Genomic DNA, 21,670 nt, shown 5'->3' on the forward strand with positions numbered 1-21,670 from the left:
GTTCCAAGAGGAAAAGAAGTTAGAAATAAAAAAGGTAGGAGGGGAAGAACCTAAAGCAGGAAAATAAGAGAAAGCAAAAGGAAACAAAACATGATCAAGAAAGAATTAAAGTAAGGGAAAAGAGAAATTAAACAAGAGAAGGTAGATGAGCAAGAGAGGGCAAACATGACCTAAGACTCAGAGAAAGAAGAGCAAATAGCAAAATGCTATGGTGTCCCAGGACAGAAAACAAAAGCCACAGCAAAGAAAATGAAAATGAACAAGAGAAAAGGAACTGAGTGTAAACAGAACAGAGAACCAGGAGAAAGGCCAGGGTGAAAAAGGCAAAAGGTAGAGAAGGCGACACTGACGTTATTTATAGGATGACCTGGTTCAGACTGAATACTGTGGAGGCAGAGGACTCACTCTTCACACTTCCCTGGGTAAGCCCAATGCCCTCCCCTCCAGCTCTCCAGGGCCAGTTTCCATCCAACCTGCCTCCCTCTTTGTGTATACTCCTCACAAGAGGAGCTACAGGACAAAAGTGAAGGCTTTATAATCTGAGGCACTACTCCATCTGACCTCCAACTCAGAGCCCAGATTTTACCTTGTTGTCTTGCATGTCTCGGTTGGCCCCATTTTTCAACAGCAAAAGGGTTGCCTCCACGTTATTGACAGCAGCTGCCCAGTGAAGAGCAGATTTCCCTGCAGGGAAAAATATGTTTACAAGCAGACAGAGTAGAGGAACATGTCCTACTCCCAGTATAAGGAAGCATCATGACCTAAACAAGGAAACTTTGAACTTCCCAGAGAGCAGCAAGCCAGTTGTCTGTGGGGCCTGTGGAAAAAAAGCTGAAGTGTTGTCTTTTTATTCAGTTCTAAAAATACTTTTAAAAAGGCTGCCTAGCCTTCAGAAGACATATAGGTCAAAGGGTCATTTGTCTATGGTACCCACGTCCTCCACAAGCCAGAACCAGCACACTGAGGACAATAACCTATTGATCACACACCGGAATGTCTAATGTATTTAAGATATTGCTCAAGGGATGTCTGGGTGGCTCAGTGGTTGAACCTCTGCCTTCAGCTCAGGGTGTGGTCTTGGGATCCTGGGATTGAGTCCTGCATCAGGCTTCCTGCATGGGGCCTGCTTCTCCTCCCTCTACCTATGTCTCTGCCTCTCTCTGTGTCTCTCATGAATAAATAAAGAAAATCTATTTAAAAAAAAGATATTGCTCATAAGCCCCTACGGAAGTCAGTTCACAAGTCCTCATATCGAGAGTGGTATGCCTGGGAACCTACAGAGGCAAGCCTTTTATAGACTGGCTTTGAGATCCAAGAACCTTCACTAAAAATCCCTTCCCACCTTTGTCTAGGAACTTCCCAATGGCTTAGTTCTCTGAACTTACAATGTTGAAAGGAAAAACAGATGAATGAAAGAATCTGCAGTGGATTCAAATCTGGGACAGCTCTTTAAAGATTGTGTAATGATTTTCCCCTTAGAAGCAAGGCATGCTTTGCAGGCAAGAATCCGACTCCCTGCCTCTCAGCCATACCATGGTCATCCACTGCATTCACATCTGCTTGGCAGTTGATTAGTTCTGCCACCATTCCCTCCACAGCTAGGCGGGCAGCCAGGATCAGCGGTGTAGTGCCGTCGTTCATCCTGGCATCCAAATCAGTTACTCGGTTGCGGATCAGAATCTAGAAGATCAGAAAGTACAGAAAAGAGAGTTGCCTCGATAGAAGAAAATAATGAAGCTAAGCAAACAAACAAGAGCATCAGAGCTAATGCTACACTGTAAGTTCCTGGAGGGCAGGGAATGCTTGCTATCTTTGTGTCCAAGATTCTATCATCCTCAATCAATAAACATTGAATAAATGGATGAATGAATGAATGAATGAATGAATGAACAAATGGGTGCTCAAGAGACAATGGTTCATGTCTTCTACTTCCTAAAGAAAGGAGGGATGTGGGAAAATATGGTGTATAGTTTTAAGATGAATCAGAATGCTTCCAGTTTTCTCACAAGGGTAAAATAAAAGGGCATCAAAGAATACACTGTGAACATATGTCAAGAAAACCACCAAGGAGCAGCATGTGGCCAGAAAAATCTACAAAGGGAGAGCTGATAGTAGTCAAAAGCTATATATCAGGTACCACTTCCATCTGATCCATTCACTTGGGAGGCATTTTGGCACATCAAAAAGGACTGTGGCTAAGAATCAGAGGACTGGTGTGATCTGGCTGGCTCTATTGCTATCTGGCTGTTAGGTCAGTTGGCCACCATTCTTTTCCTGCTTTCCCATCCAGCAAGCATGACTCCATCACCTGCCCTATGCTCTCAAAGAATTTTTGAATGAAATGTAATTGGATCTTCAGTGCCTTAGCAAAGAGAAAACATTAGAGATCCATGGAGAATCAGCCCTACTCCTGTTCTTTACCTGGAAGACCCCCTGGGCATCAGCTGCCACTGCAGCATGGAGAGGGCAACGGCCCATGTTGTCCTGTGCATTGGCGTCTGCACCTGCATCCAAGAGACGCTTGGCAGCATCAGCCCTGGAGTAGCGGGCTGCAAGGTGCAGGGCCATCTCACCAGTCCGGTCTGTCTGGGCCTGCAGGCTGGCACCCTGGTAGACCAAGTCTGTGATGATGTTGGCAGAAGAGTCTTCTCCGTCTTCATCTTCATCACTCATATCTGAGCTGCCTCCTCGGAGAGAAGCCAGCATCAATGGGGTACACCCATCTAAAAGAAAGGAATTTTTCAAAAAGTATTCAAGGAGAAGAAGGATATTAATGTTCAATTAACCAAACTATTGGAATAGTTCCATTTGAATAGTTATTCTTATGGGGAAAAAAATCCCCCAGCTTCTTGTGGTAATTGGCAATTAGTTTTACATCTGCCACCTACTCTTCCTCTGGTAAGAGTCCTTTCTGTGAAGAGTAATGGTAAAGTAAGTCTTTTTTAAGCTGGGCTCTCCTCTAAGTTAAATGAGTCTTTCTGTTTAAGTTCCTAAGTACTATGCTATTTTAAATGGGGCCATATTTTAAAATGTCCAGTATTGGGATCCCTGGGTGGCGCAGCGGTTTAGTGCCTGCCTTTGGCCCAGGGCATGATCCTGGAGACCCGGGATCGAATCCCACATCGGGCTCCCGGTGCATGGAGCCTGCTTCTCCCTCTGCCTGTGTCTCTGCCTCTCTCTCTCTCTGTGTGACTATCATAAATAAATACAAAAAAAAATTAATAAAATGTCCAGTATTAATAGAATGATATGCACTAAGGTATCAACCAAATTAATCTTCTATCCCTCTGCTTTGGGATATTATTTCTACTATATTATCCTACTAAAATCTTTTCCATAAAATCAGCATACCTATTCCCAAGCATGCTGTACATGAGGCAATACAAAATCCTTCCCTTCTCATATAGGTTTTTTAATTTCTGCAAGCCTGTATTCCCTAAGTATTCATTTCCTCGGTGATTTATTCTGTGCAATTGGCAAAGAGCGTATCACTGAGTGGGGCAAGAACAGGCGCAACACAGAACCAAAGGCAGGCATGGCAGGTGGAAAGGGGGAGGCTTGAGGGTGCTGACCTGGGCCACGGACATTCACATCCAGCACGTCCACCTCCTGCTCTGCCTGTGGAGGAGTGAGTGCCAGCGATGGTGTCCTGCGGATATCTGCAGCCTCAAGGTGCTGCTGTGTCCATGGACGTCGATCAATGGCATCATCTTCTTCTGAGAGCAAAGCTTCATCTTCAGCCTGACAGGGGAAAACAATGCTGCCTGTTGACTTGGACCACCATTAGGAGCTGCAGACAAGAAGCCAGTCCAGAGTCTTCTATCCATTTCTCTCTTTTTCTACTCTACCCTTTAGGGTGCATCATCCACACCAGCTTCCTGTTGCTCCCAGGAGGTGGTTCCTGTCATCCTCTTCTGTGCTATCAGTACAACTCTCCCAACTTGCCCATCCCAAATTACAGGCTTCAGCCTTAATATACCATCCATTTTGCCTACCAAATATACAAGCTGTAGATTCCCAAAGCACCATTTCCTTCCTTCTGGACTTTTGCCTGGGTTGGACCCTCTATCTGCCATGTCCTGTCCTGATTCTTTGTCTAACTCCTACCATTCCTTCCAATAGAATTAGACTTTAATTTCTCTTGTGGGTCTCAAAAAGCACCCTCTGCTTACCTTTACTTAACTATGTGTTAAGTGCTTACAAGGCACTACATGGCAACTTCTACTGCTATAGGTTCATGAGAACAAGAAAACATACCTTGTTCAACATCACCTACCTGTACTTAACACACAGTGCCCAGCGCATAGCTAGGACCCAGGGAAATAACTATTGGGCAATAATTACTATTATAGTTTTGAAAGCAGCTCCCCTTTATTGAATATTTACTATGTGGTAGAAAATGGGTAGGATGCTTCATATGTATTGCCGTATTTCATCTTCACAACAACTCCCTATTTTAGAGATAAGGATAAGTAGGTACAAAGAGGTTAAGTCATTTTCCAGCTACCAAGTAACAGAGTTTTGGATTTAAATCCAGTTCTGATTGCAACTAAAGCAATGTTCTTAACCATCATGCCGTACCGCATGCCTGTATTCCTCAAGCATGCATATCTTCAAGTTGCTTTAGACTATCCATGGATATATGCATATCCCAGCCATGTAGAGCTATGGAAGGATTGTCTCCTTTTTCACATCAGCTTCAGCCCAATCTACCTCTTACTTCTATATGGTTTTAGTTTCCTGGGCTCAAGATTCAGAATCTCTAAACTCAATGGTCACTGGATTTCTTCTGTGTAACTGCACCTTCCTTTCCAGAAGGAGTATCCAGACAGGATAAGGGAGAGATCTAGCAATAAAGGAAATAGCTACTTACACACATCAATCCTTATTCAGCTACCATCAGCATGATTCTTAAGGAAGTAAGTTCACTTGTTTTATTATTTTTAAAGAGTTCTTAATGAAATGCATATGCAGTAAACCCAAGGCCACTGATGACCTAACGATTCCTGGCTTTCAAGACAACTGGGGGTAGTAGCCATTGCCTGGCGGCATACAAAGACTATCACCCTTTTCTCCCATTCAGGACTCTAGATACCAAAGGACAGAAATCTGAAATGTGACCAGATAGTGGCTGACAATGATGGTTCTACCATGGCCAGCTTACCTTGGCTTTCTTTGGCTGGGGCCCTTCATCATCAACCCAATGTTCACTTGTTCCAGAACCAATTAGGTTAGCCTCTGAGACTTGCACTGAGAGATTTCTGATAGGACAAGATTAACAAGGGGAAAAACAAGAACACAGGTTATTATAAACTAATATCATGTTTTCAATCCTTTTTGCCATGGCTATCCTTAAAGACTTTCAGGGGCCTTGGCCCAGAAAGGATGGGCAGTATTTTATGTCCCGTTGCCTGAGTAGACATCCTTTTCTTTCCCATGGATCAAGAGCTTACAACAAAAGTGTGCCTCAACACAGAAGCCAAGCACCATCGCTTGAGTATGTACAGAATAGTTATTTCATAGTCACTCAGCAGGAATTCAGAATCACAGTCAAGTATGGTAATGTGGTGTGGCCAGAGATTGAAATTTAAAATTCTAATTCAACAAGATCTCCTTTCTGATTTATCCCTGCTTATTACTACTGTGAATAGTAGCTTGCTGGCAAACCATCTTACTTCAGCCCCACGGCATCTTGTCCCACTGGTTCACGACGCTTGTGATTGCTGGAGTCTCGGCGAAGGGTGAAACCTTCAGGCAGCCAGAGGGAACCATGCTTACGTTTTCTTTTGGCCATGATAACTCCCAGCAGGATAATAAATAGGATAATGACGACAGCGACAGCAAGTAGATAAAGAAGCTGAGTGGGTTTTGGAATCAGAGATTCACCTGTAAGTGCAGAGGGAGAGGGAAAGTGCTGAATAAACCTCTCAACATTAGCATAAAATTCATTTAAAGGGCATGGACTGACTGACCACACCAGTCCTGAAAAACAGAGTTGCACACTGAAAGGCATGCCCTTTCCTCACTGCCCTCAAGTAACACCTCCCCTTCTCCAAACCTTCTCCTTAACACCACTGCTACTCACTGACAACAGATACAAGAGGGTAGGACAAGGTCCCTTGGATGGCGTGAGAAGCCAGAAGAGCTGCTGCTGCATCTGTGTTCTTGAAACATTGGTCTGAATCTTGAACACACTGGCGGTTGTCAATTTCCAGAAATACCTTAGAGCTGTGGGATGCCAAGGGGAAAGAGGAAAAGGGGAAATGGTGAATAAAACAGAAGAGTGTCAGTCAACCAAGTCAAGTTGGAAAGGATGACGTAAGCCTTCCTTCCTCACCTTCTACACTAGGCTCTCCACCTTTGTGATGGTGCTTCCAAAAGAGCTCAGAAACTAAGACCCTGTCCCTTTAGATCCTAATCACTAATTCTCATTCCCTCTTGGACTATGTTTCACATTCCTGGCACCTTCTGACTAAAGCAATGCAAGACCAAGTGAGGAAAGTGGGTAAAGCTGGTCCTTATTCTCCTTTCTCTCTGCATCTGGATCCTAGCTAGGTACAGAGTCATAAGTCATGGGACACACCAACCAATAGTGGGGTGCAGTGACAGAACAATTCAAGATCATTACAGAGACTTCTATAATAAATGCAGGGCCTTGTACAGAAGACAAGATTAATATAAAAGAGGAGTCAGTAAGTACTAAAGGGATTTGAGGCAACCCTAGCAAAGGGTACAGATTCTGGCATTTGAGGAGGCCTCCCTGGCATTCTGCCTTCTGCTTGCTCCAACGTACTTCTTAGGATACCAAGACCAAGTCAAACCTTCACCCTTAAACACAGTAACCGGCATAATGAATTTGTTGTACTTGGTGGGCTGTTCTACTTGTCTGAGCTCTGCATTTTTAGGTTGAGCTAGTCATTTAGGTTGTTATGACTTCTGTGTATCAAAGTACTTGGCTTTACAAGCTTTGAGAAGTTAAGAATTAAGCTTTAAGAAGTCCAAAAACCAAAAACCTACCCAGCCACCTCTTGTTCTTGATCACCGGGAAGGGACCTGCGAGTCATCCTCTGCTTCTTTGTGGCAGCTAACTTCTCACCATAATAGGGGTAGACCATGAGTGCCCCCTGGGAGTCCCGTTTAATGTGCAGGTTGGTATGGAGCAGGGTGCCCAGTGCCCGCAAGAAGCTGCGGGCATCCTGGAGCAGTTGCTCTGGGGGCATGAGCACCACTATAACCAGGGTCCCCTCTGCCAGGTTCTCTGGCCGGTCAGCAGCACAGTCCAGCCCATCCCAGCCACACTCCTCACTGTTGCATCCCTGGTCACAGTGGTTGTCTTTAAAGTGGTCTGCACAGTATTTGTCATACCTAGACAAGGAGAAGCAGAAGAGGGAGAGAACAAGGAAACAGTTCAGAATAGACTACAGGCTATTTGGTTTTCTACTTGGAACTGCTGTGGCTTTCCTTACCTATCTTCTGTGGCCCAGATGAGATCCCTTTGTCCAATCTCTTATCCCCAATTGTGCAGAGTCCATATAATCTACGCCACTCCCTTTCAGTGAGCGTTCCTCAAAGGAGAAACTGCACTGTGCCCAGTATGCTGCATGGGTTACAGCCCCCCAGGCAGCTGGTAATCTTAAGTCAGCTTTGTAAATAAAGCTGCATACCTGAAACAAAAATCAACCAGGGGACACACTTCCTCTCTTTTTTTATCCACTGTCCCTGGTGAGTTGACAATGAGCTTTTAGAAGTAAAACGTGCTTCCAGGAACTGAATCATCAGGGCTCTACAGAGGACCATGTGGAGATACCCATTCCCTTCACACACAGGACTGAATCCTAGCTCTGGAAGGTAGGTAGGGAGAGGTGTGTCCTATACAGGACACCAGATCTAAATTATACAGCCTCCTTCAAATACTGAGAAAAGGAAATCAAGTCCCCAAACCTAAAAGATGCATAAACTATTTCATCTCCACTCTCCTCCTCACTCCTACCCATTGATAGTTTTGCTATTGGTATGACTTGCCACACTGGCTCAATGAAGAGCTTGGGAGTCAGCAATAGCTGTATGGACTCTGACGAGTTCTCTAACCTCCTAGCTCTCAATTCCCTCACCTGTAAAAGACCACTAACAGTATCTATGTCTCATAAAGTTGTTGAGAACTCACTGAGGTTAAATTAAATGGGATGTCTGCTAGAAAAGTTGCTATGTAAAGTTACTATGTAAACCATAAAGCACCTTGTAATTGCCAGTGACGACCAGGGGGGTTAAGTGGCCTGATCTGGCTTATGCTTTCTGATAAATCTAGATGGGGAAACCCTGTTTAAGAGAAAAGAATGGGGTGAACACAGAGAGGTACAGACCTTTCCATTCATCCTGCAGGCAGGTTATGTGAGAAGCTGCCTGGGAATGGGTAACACGACTTCCAAAAGTTATTTTCCCTAGGAGGTCATGAGAGGCAGCAGGTGAGAAGGCAGAGAGAGGCAGAGAGAGGGTGGCTGCGCGTGAGCATTCCTGGACCTCTGTCAGCAAGGGAGAGCACAGGGCAGCGTGCGACGGGGCAAGGCTGACACCAGGAAGAGGGCCTCAGGGCGCCAGTCTGAAAAGCAGAGGCAGCTTGAGCTGAAGCCCCGGAGTGGTTAGGAGCAAGAACGAGGAACTGAGGTGTGTTAGTGATAGTCTCCCTCAGCTTCTGGGAACCCTGGACCCTTACTTGCATGTCTTGCTGTTCCCCTGGCATTCAAAATTGTCAAAAAGGCACTCCGCTGTGTTGCACAGCTCATCACACTGGTTGTTGATGTAATCCCAGCAGGGGAGTGGGGAAGAGCAGTTGGCCCAGGGGTTCTCCATGGTCAGGGAACAATCACCCCCATCCCACTGGCAGGCATGGCTGTTGCAGGCCTCATCGCAGACGCCGTCCCGAGCTTTGTCGGCACAATACTGGCTCAGGCAGGTAGCAGGAGGGGTGCTGGTGGGAGCCATGTAAAGTTCACAGTGGCTACCCCAGAATGGTGGAGAACACTGGCAAGAGTAGTAAGGAGGCTGGCGCTGAGGATAGCAGCTACCCCCGTGTTGGCAGGGACTACTGGCACAGCCTGATTCACAGTCCTGGGGGTTGGGGCAGAAGCAGCGTGGTCCTGAGGCCGTGTGCACACACTGCTCTCCTCTCCTGCACTTCACTTGTCCACAGCTGCTCTGACATTTCGCTCCGGAGAATCCCTGTGGAGATCAGTGAACAAATGAGGACAGCAGGCCTCATTTTTCCTCCTAATCCCTTCTCTGCCACACCTCTAGGAAGATAAAGATTAGACACATGGCTAAGATTCCTCCATGTAGCCTCCTGTGCCATGTTCTAGGAAGAAGCCTCTTCAAGTCAACCTAAGGTCAGAGATGCAAGTTCCATGGGATGAATGTAGAATTCTCTTGCTTTAAGAGCTTGCTTCCAGAAATTAAGTCCACAGGTCATAGGTGAGATAAGACTCAGGTGACATCATAAGCACCTTCCCTAACCTTCCTTACCATTCACATAATCGCTTTAGTAGGGGGAAAGTTATTTCAGGAATCTGGGACATCTAAAGCTTTCCATGTCACTCTATTCTTGTATTTCCTGCTCAGCCAGACCAAGGGTACTGCACAGGTTTCCTTTTGGTGTGTCCTCACACGTAGTGATCTCTGTTTTAGAGAGGTTTTAGCCTCTGGCAGAGGCCAAAGAGTTGGCACAGCAAAGGGCTGAAAACAGGCTTCCTTCTAGTGTAACAAACAGCTTGCTCCCAAATAGTCCCTGCTAAGGAATGTAAGTAGAGTAGCATTTCCAAACAACTCTGCCCCAATCTAGGGGCAAGACTACCCTCTGGCACAGGACCCAAAAGCCTGAGACAGTAGTCTTGTTTTCAAGGGAACATTCCACTACTTCCTGTGGATTTCTCTTAGTGCTTCCAAAGACTGAGAGTCACAGGTTAGGGAACTCACTGTGTCTGGGAGTATCTTGACAGCTTTAAATGGGATACCTCAGCACTTTTGTGAAGGAGCTAAAATTGAGAAATCTCCCCACCAAGAAAGTTCCAGATGGAGGTTGGAAAAACCTGGAAAAATCTGGGCTTTGTCCAGATCGTATGAAAGAGAGCATGCCCCTTAAATAGACAACATGGCACTTACCGGGGGACAACGACAAATGAAACCATCAGGCATGTTGCTAGCCACAGCACACGTCCCCCCATTCAGACAAGGCATCTGGGGACACACATCGATGAAAGTTTCACAGTGACGACCTCAAAGCAGAGAATGGAAAGGAGTTTTAAAAGGCAGAAGTAGTAACTGCATATTACTGAACAGAGTGCTGCTGAGATGGGAGCTAGCCAAACGGTGAGGGTTGGGGCAAGATGTGTGAGTGCAGTCCTAAGCCTAAGGGAACATGAGAAGATGAGAAAAACTTACTGGACTGCCACTGGCTCAGGCCAATACCCCCATATGTCTTGTGCACACAGTAAATGTACGTGGCACACACTCCAAAAATAGACTCACAAAACAGGATGTACGTGGACATTAAAAATCACTCTACCCCGACCAAAAGAAAAGGAAAAAAGGACTCAACTTTTCTTTTCTTTGAATATACTTTAGCTTACATAAGCCAAAAGAAATATTCACTAAAACTGTTCAGTGCATTTTGTTAAAACTGTCACCTTCACAGAAGAGTCTACACTGGGCCAATACATCCAAGTGGTGATTCGTAGCTTACAGAGAATTTTCATGCATAACATCTCTTTTCAATCATTTTCTAGCCTTTCTGTAATCTGATCAGCACTGCTTTAAAGTACAACTTAATTTTTGCAGAGTTAATTTCCTCTAGGAACAGTTCCAAAACAGAAGGCACCTCAAGGCCACTGCTGCATGATAAAGTGAAGTAAGTAACTGAAACCGAGGGGAGACCTGGAGACACAGCTCCTGGCAAATAGCAGGAGATGGACCCTGTCTGGCCCACAGCCATTGATAAAGAGAAGAGGGGCTTTCAAAAAGAAAGTAAAATAGTAATAATTTTGGTCAGCCAGAATTAAGAGGCAGGGGTTACAGGTACCTTCTCTTCAAATAACAGCAGCAGCCACTACCCAAGAGCAGCCATCATGTGCACCTAGGAATCAGGGGGCAGATAGCCCCTCAATGTTCATCTCAACAACTACATCCTACAATAACTACAACCGATGAGCTCGAAGGATTCTTTTCAATCACAAGTGTAGAAAATGCATCACCACTACTTCCTGGTGGTGGGACCTAATTCAAGGTGGTCTTCAATCCTTCATCTGTTTCCCACTTTCTTTGTAAGTGCTTGTCAGTCCTTCCAGACAGAGGAAGCCTCAGAGGCAATGAAAGAAGCAGCAGCCAGTTTTGCTTCTCTGGCTTCCCAGGCATCTCGTGGCTAATATGAGGCTGTAGGACAGACTGCTCATATTCTATCCAACATTCTCTCAATAGGTATGATGTTCATCATGGACTGTTTCCCTTTTGACATCACATCCAGGCATCATTTGTAGTGCAAAATCCCTCCCATTCTTCATAAATTACCAATGTTCTTAAAAGTATGTCTTTAAAATTGGAAGGAAGGAAGCCTAGAGATGGGGTCACAATACAGCAGAATCCAACTTGCCAAATTACTAAGATGACTACTGTTGCCTATTATCTGACTCCTAAGGAATACTACTACAGCATAAGGTCTGGAATGACTCCAGAAATGCCAAGCAAACTTCTAATCTAAGCATCTTGATGACACTGACAACGTTAGATATTACTGTAGTCCCATAAAGTCACCAAGCTGCCCATCTTCAGAGGTAACTAGTTAAGGACCTAGGACAAGCCTCTATTCTGAAGCAGGACTTGGTCATCTTTATGATCTGTGATGAAAAAGAAACCTCAGAAGGGACTTAGGAGTATGGCCAACTCTTACCTGTGCAGGTCATACCCCTACAATTTTCCAGTGCATACCCTCATGAACTGGTTTTTGCTTAAACATACCCCAATTTAGACCTATTCCTCTTAGATGACCTAAAAGATCCTAATACTCTCTGGGTCCCAGATATAGAAAGAAGGTTACCGTGGCAGTGACTACCCAGTAACCCAGGTCATTACATGCAAAAGGAGATAGGGTGATGAAAGCAGAGTAGATGTATGGTTTCTGAACACAAGACATTATTTTCCTCAGAAGAAAGACTTCTGTGGATGGATTTAGTGTTGGCAGCATGGCAATGTGAATGTTTTTAATACCACTGAATTGTGCACTAAAAATGGTTAAAATGGTATACTTTATGTTATGTGTATTTTGCCCCAATTAAAAAGGGCTATTTTGCTCAACCACTCCCAACATTCAATTGTTTTCTGTATTTCTGCTAGTCTGATATAATCAATGTATAATAAAAGAGAAAGTGTCTCAGGAAGAAAAAAAAAGGCAGAGGTGGACTACAACATCCATGAAGCACAGGCCTAGGGAAAAACTGGACCTCTGAATTAATCTGGTCTAGTCCTTCCAATGTAAGAAAAAAAGTTTCACTTGGGTCTGGAACCTGACACTCAGGGCCCAATTTCCTCATTCAAAGGCCCACCAAGGGAGAGTGCAGGGGCACTGGAGAGGCTCTCACCAGTGAAGGCACTGCGACAGACACACAGGTAGTCATTGGTTAGCTGGATGCAGTCCAGGCTGCCCTCAGAGCTGCAGGGGTTCGAGAGGCACTCGTTGATGTCGCCCTCACACCGCTCTCCCGCAAAGCCAGGCAAGCAGTGACAACTGTAGCCCCCAATCCTATCCACACACTGACCACCATTGAGGCAGTGGGGACCCCCAACACAGTCATCAATGTTCTCTTCGCAAAGCAGGCCTGGAGGAAAGAGAGAAGAGACAGAGAATGATGACATTCTTTGGAATACTTCTTTCCTGCAAAACAGAGTCACTCTTTATGGCACTTTGCAGCTATGCTGATGACATGTCTCCACCTGCCATGGGACCTTTCAGGTCAGGTGGGGCAAATCACACTCTTGATCCATAGCAGCTGCCGTCATCCCCGGTGACCAGTAAGGGTGAAGTAAAGAATATGCTCAGGTCATCACAGGTACTCTCCCACACAGCCCCCCAAAGTGGTCCCCTGTGCACCAGCTGGCATTATTCATCCCACCTGAGGGACAAGGAAACTGGAGCTGAAGAGAGACCCAGTAAATTTCTCATTAATTCATGCCTTTTATTCAAACTATAAAAAACAGTTCAAAAGAGGCTATCATAACAATACATAGATTATAAGTACATAAAAATATTGGTAAGAACTGGACTAAGTGTTGCGAGATTTTTTAAAAGTTTTAGACTCGCTGACTTTTCTGTAAAATAATGTGTACTTGTTTCTTACTGTTGAAAATTATAGGGAAAATCTGTTAAGAACTCAAAGGTTATTCCATTTAAAATAGAACTTATTTAATATACTACAGATGTAAATGAGTCCCCTAATATGAATATCCATAAATATTTTTGAGAGAGTACAAAAGAAATCAACTGACAATTCTAGAGAAGATTCCACGAATGATTCAAAAAATTATAAAAGGAAAACAGTTCTGTATTCTTCCCACTTGCATTTGCAGCATACACTAATATAAGCAAGACTATTAAAAGGGAAAAAGAGGGGTGCCTGACTGGCTTAGTCATGGAAGTGTCTTGACTTTGGCTCAGGTCATGATCTGGGTCCTGGGATGGAGCCCCACTTCAGTCCCCATGCTCAGCGGGGAGTCTACTTGTCCCTCTCTATCTGCTCTTCCTCCCACTCATGCTCTTTCTGTTGCTCTCTCTCAAATAAATAGAATCTTAAAAAAAAAATAAAGCAAGAAAAGACCTCTTTTTCAATAACAATAGCAAAAGACAAAATTATAGGAATAATCTTAAGAAGAAATGTACTAGGCTTACATGAAAACTTTAAAATAGTCCTGAAAGATACAAAAGGAGATGTGAATAAATAAAGAGATGTTATCATTTGGTTAGGGAGATTTCTCATGGTAAAGATGCCAGTTTCTCCACACAGATTCATAAATTTAAAGTGACCCCAATAAAAAAAAGGCCACCAGGATTTTGTTAATAGACAATCTGATTCTAAAATTATATGAAAAAAAGAAAGTATAAGCCTAGCCTGGAAAACGCTGAAATCAAAGATCCTTAATAATTAAAACAGAGTGGGATTGATAAATTAACAGAATAAAGCAAAAAAAAAAAAAAAAGTCCAGAAAAACACCCAAATACACAAGGGTATGTAGAATTTGATAAAGTTGCCGTCTCCAATTATTGTAAAAAAGATCAAATAGTGGGACGCCTGGGGTGTGGGGCATGATCTCAGAGTTCCAGGATCCAGTCCCACATTGGGCTCCCTGCTTGGAGCCTGCTTCTCCCTCTGCTGTGTCTGCCTCACTCTCTCTCTGTGTCTCCCATGAATAAATAAATAAAATCTTTTAAAGTGAAATATCCCATAAATTTTGTTGGGACAAATCAGTAGCCATAGGGAAAAAGTGCAACAGTATTCTAGTACCTGAAGAAAATATGGGAGAATTCCTTAATGATATTAAAGTCTAGAAGGTATTGCTGATTAGGATTCAAAAACGCAGAAGCCATTAAAAGAGGTTAATAAATCCAATCTGATTAAAAACAACAAAAAAAAAGCTCCAGGGGTGCCTGGGTGGCTCAGCAGGTTGAGCATCCGACTCTTGGTTTCAGCACAGGTCATGATCTCGGGGTTATGAGACTGAGACCCACTTTGGTCACTGCACTCAGAGCAGTCTGCTTGAGATTCTCTCACTCCTTCTGCCTCTCCCCCATGCTCTCTCGCTCTCGCTCAAAATAAATAAATAAATTTTTAAAAAATAAAAAAAACTCTGCATGAAAAAGTCATAAAGAAAATCAAAGACAAAAACCAATATATCAAGAATATTTTGTATCACAGTTAATCTGTAAAATATTATGATGAACAATGTAATGGGAAAAAAGAATATAGATACAAATAGAGAAACCACTGAAAGAGGAAAATCAAAGGACTCAGGTGAAAATATGTTCATCCACACTGAGAAACCAGTATGGTCATATGCTATGATACAGCAATATAGATCAAAACCAGAAATGTACATAATTCTCTAATCCAGCAATTCCATTTCCGAAAATTTATCTACATATATACAGATTCAAGAAACCCAAATTTCTATTACTATGACATTGGTTCAATATATTAAGCTACAAGGGAATTCTGCTGGGTGAAGAAGATTAAGGAAGTACTATAAGTTAATATGGAAACATATACAATTAAGTACAAAAAAAATCAAGTGCAAGAGTAAGAAATAGGAGTGGGGTAAATAAAAATATCTTTGTATTTGGCTTCTAAATACATATAAAGAAATCTTGCAACTGATGAGTCACTGAACTCTATCCCCTGAAACTAATAATACAGATTAGGTTAATTAATTGAATTTGAATTTGAAAAAATAAAAAAAAGACAAACTCTAAAGGACACATAAAAAGAAAACTCTAGAAGATACAGAAGAAACTAAAAAATAAAATAAAGTGGAGGTTCCTTTTTGGTGGGAGGGGAGAACTAGGTATGGTGAAGGGGAACAGAAACAGACTTTTCACCTTATGCTTTCGCTGCATGTATATTTGTGTGTGTGTCTACATATAAAATCTGGGCCTGTGCATATATTACCTAACTACAAACTAAATTGAAAACAGGATGGTAAAAAACAAAACCACTGTGTAATCCTACTTTCACAGAACATCTGGTAATTAGGGACTGCTAAAAAAATGAACACTGAGGCCTCTCCTCCCATCAGCATGGGACCAGCAGTAATAGACCGACCTACCAAGTGAGAACGAGCTCAACCTCAGCCTGAAGCAAAGCAGTAGAGATAGGCAAAACAGCGAGCCCCTGCCCTGGAAGTGCAGGTGCCCCCAGGCCAGGTTGCAAAGCTCCGGAGTACTGAAATAAAAAAATTTTTAAATCTCTTCTATCCTAAAAACTGGCTTATAACTTAAGAAAATGCCCTAGATGGAGACGGGTAGGGCTGACTGCATACCTCGAGTGCCTGGTGGACAGGAGCACTTGAAATGGTTCACGAGGTCGACACAGGTGCCTCCGTTCTGGCATGGCTGATTCTGACACTCATCTACTTCATACTCGCAATTGACGCCCTGATATCCTGGGACACACTGATAAGAGCAAGCAAAAAGGAAGAAACACTGGACCATTGCTAGAAACAGACCACCAGAGCAAATGAGGTCTGGAAGGTTGCCATATACCTTTGCCCGCTCCCTGCCCCCACCCAGCTCTTGGATGCTTCTCTGGCACAGTCACACGCTCCACCAATCATCCTGCGCAGGGCCAACTTGCAGCTTACTGTCATTTACATCTTCTGGCTGAAAAGCCACTTTATAGTGAAGGCAAGGACTCAGTATTCTGAGGGATATTTCAGGGTTGACCCCTGTGCAAAACTTTCATTGCTCCTCAATGCAGGTCTTCCCATCTTTAAAATATGCATTCCTTGGTGTGTCATGAGGACCCTGTGACTCAGTCCAATCAAAGCATGGACAGTAGTCAACACACTGCATTTATTGATCTCTAGATTCAGGAAACCACACATACGTAGGAGAAACTGGTTGAGAAAGGGATGGGGGTGGAGTGTTAGTTAACGTGGTAGCTATAGGGGTTTGAGGGATTTCAGGGCTGGTCAGGGAAAAAGACCTTGACCATGAAGTGGCTTTATTGGACAATGCTTGACAAGTTTGCATGTGAGGCCATCCCTTGCAGCATGAGATTGTCCAGAGTGGAGAGGAGGGGAAGGAGAGGAGTGCAAGTGAATTCCAAGGAAAGGGAGTAACAGAGAGGGGACTAACATGGTCAGTGATGTCACTCAGCAGCCAGGCCAGTCTCTGGGTCAGAGACCTTTGAAGGGCAGCACTGGCTTAGGGTCTTTAAGTCCTGTGGCTTACCTATGGTTTGCAGATACTGGGTGCAGTTTTGCAGGGTATGTAACGCAAAAAAGGCTCTAAATGCCTAAAAATTGGCTTTTAGGGCTATTTTTAAAACAACTGGATGTGTGAAAATTTGAGTTTGGCACCGATGGTGTTTGAACTAACAGGTCCCAGCCCGCATGAAGGAATAACTGCGGGCTAATATAAAGAGGCCAACTCTGGCTCATTTATGAGAAGTACGACTTCTCTCAGTGTTCCTGCGTGGCCTGAATTGGTGTCAAATTCAAGTTTCCAATGTTTTGTTGACATCTTGCTCTGACCATTATCAGCCCGGCCATTAGAGCAATATGTTCCTTAAAAGATACACACTTCCTCAAATATATACACATCATACTTGGTGTGATGCTACATGGAACAGGCTAGACAACTTCAGGACACACTTCAAAGTGGCTTCTCCTATATCAGCTGCTATTCAGGGATGTCCCAGGGGCCACTGAGCTGCTGGCCTGTGAAATGCACTCTGGCAGTGAATGTTGGCTTCAGTGAGATGGTTCTAGACCTCTATAGAAATACCTTATTGGAGCCCTGTGAACTTATTACACAAGGGGACTGAAACGAATGGTGGGGGTAAATAGTGTAATGGTGACGGTAAAGGAAAAAAATGGTGATTCATAAAAAGTCACAAGCAGCTAAATCAGTATGCTAGTGCTCACGACAGTTCTGCCATCTTCGGGAGGTCTCTGACCTCTGGGGGCTTATCTTACCTCACATCTGTACCCGCCAATGAAGTCCCTGCAGGTGGCCCCATGCTGGCAGGGGTTGGATGAGCACTCATCGAGCTGCTCCTCACAGTAGCTCCCAGTGTAGCCCAGGGGGCACTGGCAGTGATGCGAGTTGCCAGCATTGATGCAGATGCCGGAGTGCTGGCACAGGTGGTCAGTGGACACCCCTAGGAAGCCGAGTACAGAAAGAAACATCACAGAAGAGCACACAGCATGTCAAGTTCAGACCAACTGAGTGTGTTCTCATCTACTTCACAACCCTTAGAACCAGATTTATATTGAAAATAAACCCAGCCCTGGGGCACCTGGGTGGCTCAGTCAGTTAAGCGTCCAACTCTTGATTCCAGCTCAGATGGTGATCTCAGCGTTGTGGAATGGAGCCCCCTGTTGGGCTCCACACTGAGTGTGGAGTCTACTTTAAGATTCCTTCTCCCTCTCCTCCTATATCCTCCCCTTCCCTCGCTTTCTCTCTCTAAAATAAATAATTCTTAAAAAAATAATAAGTCCTGAAAGTGAAATATGTCTTCATTTCCTCTTACATGCATTTCTTTTTGGAATCTCTAAGCCTGTGCCTCTGCCCTTTCACCTTCTATCTCAGACCGTTTCTGTAGAGCCTCGCTCACCAACCACTGTCTACTCTTCCCATGGTAACAATACCTGCTCTAAAATGCTATTAGTTGGCTGAAACTTGGCAGAGTGACCCCAGTCTGAGAGGGCAGAGCTCACCTCTGTGGAAGGCTGCCACCTCACAGGACACATTGGGCACGTCACAGTAAGCACCAGCCCATCCTGATGGACACAGGCACCGGGACTCTGCTTTTTCCTGAATGCAAGTACCTTTGTTTTTACATGGAGACCGACTACAGAGGTTCACCAGCGTCTGAAACAGAAGCATACATCAACATCCAAGTATCAGAAAAGAAAATAAATCACACTACATTTTAAGAATCAAGAGAAAGCACACTAATATAAAAAAAATTAAAAAGAGCTCTCAGTCAAGTCTTAAAATAGTCCGACACTCTCAGTAATCCAATTATTTTACTTATTCTAAGTCTTCTTAGCTCAGCCATTTAAAGTTTTCACCACAGAAGTTTAAGAGTCTGAAGGAGCCTAATAGGTTAAAGTTATTCCCTCCGTTATGATTATGTCCTGTTCCGTGGGCACCCTAGACAGCCAGAAAAGAAGGAAATTATTGCTGTCAGAGAGGTCCATAACACCTGTGCTAATCTTAATCTGGGAGAAATCTACATCGGTCTCAATCAAATCTGTCCATGTGAATATGAGTAAAAGGATATACAGCCTATTAATAAACCTAAAAGCTATCACAGAGCCTATTTAGAGGGGAGAAAATCAGGCTTACACAAAACACGAGGGAAAGAGTCTGAGCAGACTAGTCCCTTTCTCCATAACTCACATGTGGTGCCCTGACCCCAGGGAGAGCAAGGTTATACTCCTGGAGCGTTTGCCAAAGAAGGGGCCAGTGGTTATGGGTGGAGCACTCCCTTGGCACATGTAGCCTCACACTGTGATGAGAAGCAAGAGCCCAAGGAAGAATGTCCTTCTGATCCACAGAATCAGCATCAAGGTGTTTAATATACAGGTATATAGAGGTAGTTATTTGCACGTTCAATATAGCCAAAGCCTTATTGGCCACTTAGTCCTAAATTCTTTGGAGTTCTGTTATTCTATCATTCTATCATTGTTTAAGAAGTAAAAATAGCATAAAATTAAGTACAATGTGGGGCACCTGCAGGGCTCAATCAATGTCTGTCTTTGGCTCAGGTCATGATCTCAGGGTCTTCGGATCAAGCCCCACCTTGATCTTTGCATCAAGCTCCTTGTCAGGCTCTGCACTCAGCCGGGAGTCCCCTTGTCCCTCTGCCCCCACCTCTCACTAATTCATTCTTTCTCTGTCAAATAAATTAATTTTAAAAAATAAAAAATAATTAAATACCATGCTTTTTGGTGTAATTAAATACCATGCTGTTTGGTGTACAACCTTGAAAAGGTTGCTTTGCCCTCTGGGACTCAGTTTCTTCTTCCATGAAATGAAAGGCTGCCCTAGCTAGCTCTGAGAGTCTATAAAAATGCACATTTACATATTTGAAATTGAAAAACATATGACCAGCTTGATTTTGAGAATGTTACAACACTGCAAAACATAATAATTATTATTATTCCCTTAGACATTGTATCCAAACTTTAAAAACTTTATTTTGATTATTCTTTATTTTTTTTTTTTTGTATTTCCAACATGAATACTACCTATGTGCTTATTTCCCATATGTATTTCTCTGCAGTTCTTGGTTAGCTGTTACAACAATCTCATGCTTGTTAATCTGCATAATCTTGCCAGTGCCACCATTTTGGAATCTACCAGTTATTAAGAAGTTATGCAGATTTATCTCAGGGACATCCCCCCTGAGACCCAGAATTTTCTTTTAGGAGGGGCTTTTTCTGCTTAGAAGAGAAATAAGTATAATATTCAGCTCTTCTGAGTAGGACGAAATTTAATTACCTGACAGTTTTTCCCAGTGTAGCCTAAGGGGCAGGTGCAGCGGTAGGTACCAAGGCCATCAACACATATTCCTTCATTTAGGCATGGGTGAGAGTTGCATTCATTGATCTCATGGAGGCAGAAGGGGCCAGTAAAGCCCAACGGGCACAAGCAAGAGAAGGAGTTAATCCCGTCGACACATGTGCCACCATTGAAACAGGAGCTGAGAAGCAGAGAGAACAATGCCAGCTATGTAACCTGGTACCTCTGATCCGCTATTTAAAAATAAGGTTCCTAGAATCTAACATGTTATAGAAGCAAAAACTCATCTTAAACTCCTAGACCCAGTAAATTTTCTTTTTCCAAATTAGACTGGGTGCCAATCAGCCTGAGTCCCAGCTTCCTTTCTACAACCAAAAAGGTTACAAGAGTATTTAAAAGGCTGAGTTTATTAGAGATTCCCAGAGAAAATGAAGGTTTCCAGGTTTTACCCAGTCCTTCAGTGGCTTTCCATGTATCCATTTCATTTTATCCCTCAAGTCAATTTAATTTATAAGAAAAGTGACAAGTAAATAGCTCTTAACTCTAGATTTCTTTCTGAAAAAGAAACAGAATAAACTTGTTGGAAAAAAAAAACACCTAGAAATTACTAAAAAGTGATGACAAATCTGGGGGTAAAAAAAAAAAAAAGGAATTTTTAAATTGTCAACTGAAATGAACAAGAGACCAAGAGGAGAATGGAACAGAATTATAACTCTTCCTGTTCCCTAAGCATTAGAAATAAATGGTGGTCCATCCCACTAAGCTTTTCAACCTCTGATCTTTGACCTGCTAACCACACATCTACAGGGAATCAGGAAGTGGGTAATAGGAGTAGACGATGGAATGGGACCCAAGTGGATACCTTATCCCTGTCCTGCAATCCCAGTACTGTGCTCTGTAGTTTTCCCTCCTTCCCCTCTTTTTCCAGGAAGACAATGGTGCCTGAGTGTATGTGTTGCTCACCTCTCAGTGCACTCGTCGATGTTGTTCTCACAGTGTACTCCATCAAATCCCGCCTGGCACTTGCAAGTGTAACTGTTGACATAGTCAGAGCAAGTCCCTCCATTCTTACAGGGTTCACTCAGACACTCATTCATGTCTGTTTGACACTTATCCCCAATAAAGCCAGGATGACACAGGCAGGAGAAAGTATTCACTCCATCTACACAGGAACCTCCATTCTGGCAAGGATCTAAGTCATTACATACAAGAATTAGAGCTCTGAACTAAAGCATTAATTTAATTTTAGACCTATAAAGAAAGGTGAGTGACCTGAACTAAATCACACTAATAACAGTAATAATTCTGATTCTCTCTACTTGTACTTTTCTTTACATCTGTTTTGCTTTGACTCCTCCATTTATGAAAATGAATGCAGTAACACTT

General features: G+C 43.4%; 1 protein-coding gene across 1 annotated transcript in view; it reads right to left on the reverse strand.

Moving 5' to 3' along the window:
* The window catches only part of NOTCH2 (notch receptor 2), a 165,122-nt gene that overhangs the window by 4,903 nt on the left and 138,549 nt on the right, over nucleotides 1-21,670 (reverse strand). The window contains exons 18-33 of the mRNA XM_041754312.1: nucleotides 21,248-21,476; nucleotides 20,264-20,465; nucleotides 18,472-18,625; nucleotides 17,728-17,912; nucleotides 16,069-16,201; nucleotides 12,621-12,857; nucleotides 10,153-10,265; nucleotides 8,711-9,216; nucleotides 7,018-7,365; nucleotides 6,086-6,228; nucleotides 5,676-5,886; nucleotides 5,165-5,261; nucleotides 3,573-3,741; nucleotides 2,422-2,723; nucleotides 1,533-1,680; nucleotides 587-684 (exon numbers count right to left, since the gene is read on the reverse strand). Coding sequence (XP_041610246.1) covers nucleotides 587-684; nucleotides 1,533-1,680; nucleotides 2,422-2,723; nucleotides 3,573-3,741; nucleotides 5,165-5,261; nucleotides 5,676-5,886; nucleotides 6,086-6,228; nucleotides 7,018-7,365; nucleotides 8,711-9,216; nucleotides 10,153-10,265; nucleotides 12,621-12,857; nucleotides 16,069-16,201; nucleotides 17,728-17,912; nucleotides 18,472-18,625; nucleotides 20,264-20,465; nucleotides 21,248-21,476 — 3,275 coding nt within the window. The remainder of the gene's footprint in view (nucleotides 1-586; nucleotides 685-1,532; nucleotides 1,681-2,421; nucleotides 2,724-3,572; nucleotides 3,742-5,164; nucleotides 5,262-5,675; nucleotides 5,887-6,085; nucleotides 6,229-7,017; nucleotides 7,366-8,710; nucleotides 9,217-10,152; nucleotides 10,266-12,620; nucleotides 12,858-16,068; nucleotides 16,202-17,727; nucleotides 17,913-18,471; nucleotides 18,626-20,263; nucleotides 20,466-21,247; nucleotides 21,477-21,670) is intronic.

This window comes from Vulpes lagopus, chromosome 5 (assembly GCF_018345385.1).
Source record: "Vulpes lagopus strain Blue_001 chromosome 5, ASM1834538v1, whole genome shotgun sequence".
Classification (NCBI taxonomy): Eukaryota; Metazoa; Chordata; class Mammalia; order Carnivora; family Canidae; genus Vulpes; species Vulpes lagopus.